Source organism: Zeus faber (genome assembly GCF_960531495.2).
Source record: "Zeus faber genome assembly, chromosome: 22".
NCBI lineage: Eukaryota > Metazoa > Chordata > Actinopteri > Zeiformes > Zeidae > Zeus > Zeus faber.
The window spans coordinates 5991270-6001187 of NC_137209.1; the positions used below are offsets into that span (position 1 = coordinate 5991270).

At 43.1% G+C, this 9918-nt stretch overlaps 1 protein-coding gene across 1 annotated transcript; it reads left to right on the forward strand.

The window, feature by feature from the left end:
• Window positions 1–1601: 1601 nt before the first annotated feature.
• dnajc3b (DnaJ (Hsp40) homolog, subfamily C, member 3b) lies at window positions 1602–9915 on the forward strand. Its single transcript, XM_080023272.1, has 12 exons — window positions 1602–2039; window positions 2585–2695; window positions 3109–3233; window positions 3341–3415; window positions 3984–4127; window positions 4540–4721; window positions 4947–5066; window positions 6219–6324; window positions 6767–6887; window positions 7578–7710; window positions 7801–7949; window positions 8342–9915. Exons 1-12 carry the CDS (start codon window positions 1955–1957, stop codon window positions 8485–8487), a joined length of 1497 nt encoding a protein of 498 aa, XP_079879398.1. The 5' UTR covers window positions 1602–1954; the 3' UTR covers window positions 8488–9915.
• Window positions 9916–9918: the final 3 nt, after the last annotated feature.

Sequence of the window (9918 nt, forward strand, 5' to 3'; positions counted from 1 at the left end):
CCCTGACCACGGACTCTGCTTTGTGCAGCTTTGATGGGCGTTATATTCCCGAGGCGTGTTGACAGTCACCATGTATGCACTGACACATTAAACATAACTCTTTGGTTCAAATTATCGATAACAATTCCACTGTCTCATAGCATATTAGGGAGTTTTCCATTTGTAGATGTTCATTGGTTCTTAACCTTCTTGTCACACGCAAATGTCAAACGCAATGATTTGAGAGAAAGTGTTGTTTTGATAATCAATTTAAATTGACTCCGACTACTGATTTTGTAATCAAATTTGAAAGCTGATGGAATATCATAAAGCAACAGATACAGTATAAATGTGATGATCTCAATGCTATAACAGGTACATGTTGTAAAAATATTTTTGTACAGTTTTATATTTCGTTTTTTTACCACTGTGCACTTAAAAAAACCCATTGTGTAATATATTCCAACACCTGTCCTCGTTCTTGACGACACGGAAGCGAGCAGCCGAGTCACTGCGTCCGTTTTCATGATGTGTTCAAATGCCTCTGAAATGTCTTTCTTCTGTAAAACTCTAAAGAAGTATACAATCTGTACTTATAGTGGTCAAACCTGGACTAGATTAGTATAAGAAGCCAATATTGCATTTCAAACGCCATTTCTGATTTGTAAAAGTATTATTCTATTTGGGAAAAGAGTAAAAATGTAGATTTTACTTTATATATTCCACACTGACCACCCAGCGCACATATATATATATATATATACACACACACACACACACACACACACACTCTCTGTATATAAGTATATAATGTGTGTTTTGTCATGATTGTCATTGCTGCTGCTGCAACACTAGAATTTCCCTTTTGGGATTAATAAAGTACCTTTATCCTATCTTATCATATCTTACTGTCGTTATAGTTGTCAAACCTGAACAAAGTTATAATAGGAAGCCCATGCTACTTTCTAATACCATTTCTGATTTGTGAAAGCATTATTCTATTTGTGAAAACAAATTGGAATTTACCGTATTCTTTTTCGCCGTCCAAGCCACGGTGGCTACATACTAACGTTAACGAAATAATGATTAAAAAAAAAAAAAAAGTACTACATTCAAGGCGTTCGAGCCTGACAGCGAGATGGCGTAAGCAGGATACATACTTTATTATCCGTTTGCAGAGTCACAGACATGACGGGAAACATGACGAGGCAACATGGCGGCCCCCGTGGCAGGGGACCCGCTCCCTGTGGCAATAAAAACGGCTCACTCTAAGGGAACAACAACACGGCGATTTTTATTTCCACTGGATTACACACTATTCCAAACATGCCTATGAATAGCATATTCCGTTTAGGCCCAGTCCGCTCCGCTAGATGCCACTAAAGCCTACGTACGTGTCCTTTAATTACGATCACGCAGCACGTCGGGGCGCCGGGCCCACGCCACATACGGAAATGGGCGTGGTCTCGCCGTGTGCGCTAAAATAGCCAGCCAATCGGGGCGCCCCACGTTCGGGGGCGTCCGCCGCGGTGCGCTGCGTGGACCAACCGCGGAGACGCAGGGGGCCGAGTTTGCGAGTTGGTCGAAGACGCAGCCATCCGCTGCTCGTCTGTCACCTTGTGTGTTATGATACAGGGCGACATCGACGCCGCCGATATCCCCCGTTGAGGACGAGAAGTTCACCGCAGGGATTTTGTTGTTTTTTTTGGTTTTGTTTTTTTTTTTTTGGGGGGAGTGGGAACCTTTCTAAAAGTGGTCAACGTTGCCGCCCGGAAGCCTTTGACAGCCGGACCGTAAATACACCGTTCGATCGCACGGCGCCCGGAGATTCCGCGAGGGAGCGAAGGAGCGATGGTCGACACGCGGGGGGCGCCGGGGCCTCAATGACACGCGTCGGTGCTTACACGAGGACAACGGCAGAAACGCGACGCTTTCGAACCGACAGGGCAACGAGCGGAACGAGGGTCGTGCGGCGATGGAGTCGAGCGGGAGGAACGGAGTGAGCGGAGTCCTGTTCTCCCTGTCCCTGCTCTGTGTGATCCTGGACCTCCAGCTGGACGGTGAGCCCCCGGACGCGCCGCCCCGGCTGTGGATGTAGATACACGCGTGTTTATGAAAACACGAGCGCTGCGGCTTGGCCTGGGTGGACCGAGTGACACTGTGTGTGTTTTATTGATAACCGTTTTGTTCTCCACCCTGGTACAGGCAGTGTACACACACATTAATTCCTATTTTTGTGTGAATCTTTGATTCCTTTATTGCACCCTATTTTTCTCTTATTATTGCTTTGTTGTACCTGGTGTCATGACGTCTCACTGTATATATGTATGACGGCATGTATATGTATGTGACAAATAATCTCTTGAACTTGAGCATATTGTTTTGATGTGAACTTCTGCAAGGCCTGCGATGAATAAAGTATCTGTTTTTCTATCTATCTATCTATCTATCTATCTATCTATCTTAAACAACATTTAAATACACATCCAATAGACGCAGTGATTGCCCTTTTAAACAACAAATGAATCGGACGTTGCACTTTCCCGCTGCCCCTTTCACGGGAGCTTATTTCAAGCCGGGCTCACACGGTGTCGTTGTGTTTCAGGTGTTTTGGGAGCGACGCCTGTGGAAATTGAGCAGCACTTGGAGATGGGAAGGAAGCTCCTGGCAGCCGGCCAGCTGGCGGAAGCGCTGTCTCACTACCACTCGGCTGTGGGTAAGGATATATATATATGTAGATATATATACACACAGCAACACTCATGCTTTGCTGTTTACAAAATACATGAACAGATAAATGCAGAGAAAGTTATGTGTACGCGTGCATTATATCGTTATTGTTTTTCAATTGAAGCATATCTCATTGCAAGAGGCCTCATCTTAGTTCAACAGTTGCTGGCGACTTGATGGTGGATTTTGAAAATCGAACAGATCTCACCAGCGTGAAACAATTCAATGAATGTATGACTGTTTCTTAGCTCTCGTCGAAATACGGGTTGTATGGCAAACTGTCATTTAGGTTGTTCATTCCAGTTTCCCATCTACCATCTTATGATCTTGTTAAATGTCACCGTGTGTTTCATGATCGGTAGAAATGGTGTTTCTAACAGTATTTATGGCCTATTTCAGAGGGGGACTCTAAGAATTACCTGACCTACTACAAGAGAGCCGCGGTGCTGCTGGCCATGGGGAAGTCCAAGTCTGCGCTGCCAGACCTGACCAAAGCCATCCAACTAAAGCCCGACTTCCTGGCTGTAAGTTCCTAAAACGCCGGCTGTATTCCAATTAAAATCGATTCTGTGTTTTAAATTGTTTTCTCTCTCTCATGTGATCACATACCGGTGTGACCCCGCGTGCCCAGGCCAGACTCCAAAGAGGGAACATCCTGTTGAAGCAGGGCAGCACCCAGGAGGCCATGGAGGACTTTGAAGCAGTGGTACGTCCAGCAGCGCAGAGCCATTTTTACTGATGAGAATCTTGGCTTCTTTGTGTAGGATATTGTATAGTACACATATTTTGGACATGACCTTTTATTTTTTTAGGTCTTCATTTTTTGGGTTATATCTTTTGTTAATCACTAGGTTTAATGTATTGCCGCATCCTATTGTGGACAGTTAACTGTTAGGTTTATTATCATATTTTTCTGTATATTGCCATTTTCCTTTTTATTTATATTTTTTATTGTATTTTCTTGTTATTAATTGGCCTTCTGTTTTGATGTGAGCTGCTGCAACAATTGTGATTTCCTGAATAAAGCATCTATGTATCTATGCAGGAAGTAGCTCATGCTTTCTATATTCATGTGCGTTTTCTGTTTACATGTCCTCTGGCAAAGTACCTTGTTAAAGAAAAGTTCTGTTTTGGCTCTACTCTTTCTTAATGAAAAGGCTGCGTCCTTTAAACATGCAAAAGATCAAATGTGCTTTAGATCAGCTCTGGGCTACACGTAAAGATATACTGCTGCTTAGACTACTTGTTTACGGCTTGTTGTTGTTTCCCTCCAGCTGCAGCGCTCCCCAGAGCAGGAGGAGGCCCAGGATCAGCTGACCAGGACCATTGAGTTGGAGGAGCTGTGGGAGGAGGCGCACGCTGCGCACCACCGAGGAGACTACAGCAGCACCATCACCGTGCTGGAGCGAGTCATAGAGGTACGAGGATAGATAGACATGCATTCAAACTAAAAATAAATCATGAAATAAACTTTGAAACAAAATTTAAATAATAATAATAATTATAATAATAATTTAATAATAATAATAATAATTTTTAACAAATGTATGCAATATAAACCTGAAAAATTAACTGTTACACAATAAAATGGAAAATAACGTTTAACTGAACATTTAAAATGAAGCAGTATAAACTTGAAAATTTTAAGCGGCGTAAACCTGAGGAATTTAAGTAGTAAAACAGAATACTGATAATATGCTTATGGTGTAGCTGGTTTATTGATAGAAATCCACTCTGTGATTTAAAGTCAACTACACCAATTTCCACCAATTTTCCACCTTTGGCGTGAACCAATTTGTATATATATTTTAACCAACAATCTCTCTTCAGATCTCCCCCTGGGACCCGGCCTCTCGGGAGCTGCGCGCCGACTGCTTCATCCGCCTGGGCGACCCGCAGAAGGCCATCCAGGACCTGACGCCCGCCACGCGGCTCCGCAACGACAACCGCGCCGCCTTCCTCAAGCTCAGCCTGCTGCACTACAGCCTGGGAGAGCACCGCGAGTCGCTCAAGTAAGTGTCTCAACCTCCTCCTGCACCCCCCCCCCCCCCCCAAACCGATAACAGGGTTCTTACCAGGCGCTTGAGGTGCTTGAATTTTCGTCCTCAGAAATACATTGAAAGCCTGCTGCTGCACCCTGACTGGCTGAGCCTCCTATGGAACTCTCCGCACGTTGACCGTCGACGGGCTGTGACCCGACAGCTCTTCTCATGTTTCCTTCCGTCTTCCCTGCACAGTCACATCAGAGAGTGTCTGCGGCTGGACCAGGACGACAAGGAGTGTTTTGGCCACTACAAGCAGGTGAAGAAGCTCAGCAAGCAATTGGACGTTGCCGAGGAGCTCATTCAGTCCGAAAGGTCAGAAACTCAACTCTCCGCTGAGTCTTACCCCACCGCGACAGGAATGTCGAGGAAGGCTCGGAAAGAAATGGGGTCGCTGGCTTAAACACCTGTCCGTTGGTGGCCGTGACTGATTTGTTGACGTTTCATAAGGCTTGACGAATAGATACTGTAAAGTCTCTGTCGACAGATATCGGACACCCTCAAAGTGCGAACACGGGCCAGGCGCAGCGTGCAGTTAGTGCACGCTTCCTTTTCAATCTGTGTTAATCCACTGTTGCAGCTCCACTTCAGCCACGCAGCATTTCTATTTTTTATTTATTTTTCCCAAATGCGCAAGCCTTTTCCATAGAAACGTGATAGAACTATGGAAATGTTTTTTTTTCTCAAGAATGCAATCAATTTAAATGTTTTTTTTTTTTTTTTTTAATGAGCCTATATTGAGTGAGACCTAGAGCTGATGTTGGATTTGCTTATTGATCAAGACCCGTTTTAAATACAAAGCACAAAGATACAACGATCGGCCACAACATTAAAACCACTGACAGGTGAAGTGAATAACATCGCTCATCTCGTTCCAATGGCACTTGTCAAGAGGTGGGATATATACAGTATTAGGCAGCAAGTGAACAGACAGTTCTTGAGGTTGATGCTGTTTTGCGGGGGAAACTACACAATCATTGGCATGACATCATTAGCAGTTATTAGTGGTATTTTTAATGTTGCGGCTGATTGGTGTATATGCAATACAGTACAAACATGTCCCACTGACCAGTTTCAACCATTGCAGTTGTAGCTCACATTTGAATTATATTAAGAGTTATTTATAGCATATAGTTGTTTATAGTATATAAAATAACTTGTAAATCAGTTGAATCAAAAATTCCCATGTGACCTTCCCTGCTCTCTTGTTGGGACAAAATCTGTTTTTTGAAGCAATTTCCAGAAAATGGCTTTTTGTAGTGTCAACTTATTTGGAAGCAGCATGTTTTGCTCTGTGAGAATATTAATAGTCGATTATGTCCAATGTATTAATTTAATGTTTTGAGTTTAAAAAAATGAACTTCTTTTCATGGTATACCGTGGTAGAGCGCGCGTCTGACAGATAGCCAAAGAACGCTGCATCGTTTCTGAAGAGAAATAAGCTTCGTTTTGTGTCCCTGTCTCCAGGTATCAGGAGGCCATTGATAAATACGGGTCTGTGATGAAGACGGAGCCTCAGATCCAGTACTACACCAACCTGGCCAAGGCCAGGATCTGCTTCTGCCTGGTCAAGGTGAGCGAGAACTTTCAATAACAGGGATTTCAATAGTTTTTCAAATAGAAAAATATCTCTGCAGAATTGTTGAAGCTTGACAGTTTGGGGGGGGGTGTAATAAAATAAAATTTGTCAAATATACATTAATAGCTGAATAATGCAGACAAGAATAGTCAAATATATAAAAATACAGAATGTACAATGTGATCTTGTAGGCGATGGGTGTAAATGATAATTATACATTAAATTATTTAGAATATAATGCAAGAGAAAATGTTGACATTATAAGTAAAAATAAATGTTATGTTATAAGACTATTGAGAGCTGCTCTGTTCATTATAGACTTGAGGGCTATGTTAATGTATTTAGTATTATTTAGTTTAGTTTGCGGTTAGTATTCATAGTTTTTTTTTAAATTGTATTTATTTTTTTGCCATCAATGTGTCCCGTCTGACTCCAGATCAAGGAAGCTCACGAGGCGATCGACGTGTGCTCGGAGGCGCATCAGCGGGACCCTCGCAACGCCCAGATCCTCCGAGACCGAGCCGAGGCCTTCATCCTCAACCAGGACTACGATAAAGGTGCGGTTGAAACAAAATCCCAAATAGCCGGTCGTGCTAAGTTTGTCTCAGCGGACCTAAGATCCTGAGGACATACTGCAAGGGTTTTAATTCTGCTTGAAACAGGACATCAATGGAAGTAGATTGATGCTTTTTTTATAAAGACCACTGACGACTTAAAATGGAGCTATTACGCATTCTTCATATTTATAATGTTTACTCCATAACAATGTATCCTGTACATAGTAACGCATTTTGTATATTCTATTCTATCTATTTTTTTAATATGTAGCTGACTATTTTCTGTTTAAGTTTTTGGGATATTTGGGGCTTTTGTTTTATTATTATGTAATGAATTTACTTTTTACTTCACTTTTTATTCTATTAAAAAAAAAAAATCGGACTGTTAAGCTTATTATAATTTCTTCTTCTTCTTCTTCTTCTTCTTCTTCTTCTTCTTCTTCTTCTTCTTCTTCTTCTTCTTCTTCTTCTTCTTCTTCTTCTTCTTCTTCTTCTTCTTCTTCTTCTTCTTCTTCTTCTTCTTCCACAGTGAAAGGCACCAAACCTCAACACAGCAAATTCAGAGTGCATGTAAATGAACCTGGCGGAATAAACTGATTTTGATTCCTAGATGAGAGGTTTTGTCCGAGGCATAAACAAAAAAAAACAAAAAAACACTAACTTTCCTCTCGTTCACATTTCTTCTCCCAGCGGTGGAGGACTACCAAGAGGCGCGGGAGTTTGACGCCGACAGCATTGAGATCAGAGAGGGTCTGGACCGGGCGCAGAAGCTCCTCAAACTCTCGCGCAAGAGAGACTACTACAAGATCCTGGGCGTCAACAGGTGACGACTGCGCCCATAGCGTCCTTTGTTGTTTCGGGGCGCTGGGGCGGGGTGAGATAAATAACCGGGTCCGCTGTGCTTTCGCTGCAGGAGCGCCAACAAGCAGGAGATCATCAAGGCGTACAGGAAGCTGGCGCAGCAGTGGCACCCCGACAACTTCCAGGCGGAGGCGGACAAGAAGGAGGCGGAGAAGAGGTTCATCGACATCGCCTCGGCCAAAGAAGTCCTCACAGACCCTGGTCGGTTCCCGGGCCGAGCGCCCGCGCCGCTTTCCGTTTACAATGCTGCCGTGTCGAAATCAGATGTGGGCAGGAAGTTCGAGACGTTGTTTCACAAGTGTCCCGTTTAAAAAAAAAAAGTGTGTGTGTGTGTGTGTGTGTATTCTTATGGTTTTGCTTCTTCTGAGCTATTTTAGGCCAAGGAAAGAAGAGCTGAAATATGAGTTGAATCTTGAGACTGGGTTTAAAAAAAAAGTTTTGTTGAAATTCTTTTTTTATAATCTGTCCTTCAGTTGTTTTTAGTCAAGTTTAATTTAAGTTGTTCTTATTATTTTTGTTTTGGGGCTCACTTGATAACTTGGGCCGAAAAAAAAGAGGCGTATCAGTAAAGTTTATTTTTGTCATCTTTCCAGAAATGAGGCAGAAGTTCGACGCGGGCGAGGACCCCCTGGACCCGGAGAACCAGCAGGGCGGAGGCCAGGGGGGCCACGCCTGGCCCTTCCACTTCAACCCCTTCGAGTCGGGCGGGAACTTCCACTTCAAGTTCCAGTATAACTAGAGGACGAGAACGGCGTTTTCTGGAAAGGGCCGCATCTCGCCTCACAACTTGGGACTTCGGCTTGGATTTGCAATAGTTTATTTTTAATTTTATTGCTTTTTCGGGATGGGGTCATCTTTAACCATGACGATTTGACTGCTCGCGCAATGGCGGCTCCAGCTGCCCCGAGAAATTAATAAATAGCCACGAGGACTCGACGACGGTTGCCATTCTTGTTATGGATCAACGTTTCTGGGTCCTTCCGCTCTGAGGGGGTCGCCCGACGTGGCCGTTTTGAACCTTTCTTCTTTTTTTGTTTCCCGTGGGACGCCGAGTCCCGCTGTTGTTTTCCTTGTGCCATTTTCACCTCTCTACCACGGCTGTACCTTTTTTTTTTTTTTTTTTTTTTTTTTTTAATATATATATATATTTTTTTAGTGCAGTTGCTTCCATTTTGGTGGGGGGGCTACATAGGAACATAGTCTGCAGTTTTTCGGTTACTGCTCGCAGTATTATTTAACGTGCGGGATCTAAAAATGAGAGCGCTCCATTTGGGTGTACAACCTGGACGTGTTAGGACGTCTCCAGTGAAGGAAATCGCCCCGACACCAGTTGACATGAGCAAATAAAAAAACAACAAAAAAAAACAAACTTGAAGTTTTGTTCCCGGTGAAACCCTTGAAACTGTACCGTTGGGCTCCGGAGGGTGTAGCGCTTTGGTCATTTTTCATTAAATTTTTTCGTTTGTCTTGAAGCGCGTCTTTGAAATCTTGCACTTTTTTTCTTCGAACCACTCCAGACTTGGTCTACTTCTGCTCAGCATTTTGTTGTTGTTGTTGTCGTCATCATTTCAGTCTTTTAGACGAAGGTGTCACTCGAACGGCCATTCTGTAATCCCCTCTAGAGAAAAAAAGACTTAATATATTTAATAAAAATAGGTATGTGTCAAAATGTGACAGTGGGGTGGGGCAATACCAATGACATTGACATTTAGTCCAATCAGGTTTTCGTCATCCCTAGTTTACACTCCTGTAGACGTATGTCTTAAGATACGTGTACACAGGATTTAATTCAGATTTTTCGCTCTTAACTGGGAGATGAAAGGTGTTTGGTCCGTTGTGGAAAAACACCGTCCACCGTGTATATAAGTATGAGCGTCAGTGAAATGATTTGTTCTATTTTGAAGGAATCTTCATTGTTGGGTTGACTTACGAGGCGGCACAGCGTGAACCTCTCGTCTTTTACCATCGGATCTGCTGAATGTGATGAACCCTCTGGTGCTCAAGTTATTGACCTGGAGAGCGGCGGTGGTGGCGGGTTTTTTTTTTTACTTTTTTTTTTTTTTTATATATTTGGTTTCCTGTAATTGTTTGTTTTCGCTGAATCTGTTTCTGTTGCCAAACGGGCTCGGCCACCGTGCTCTTTAATAAAAAAAAGAAAAAAAGGCAATTT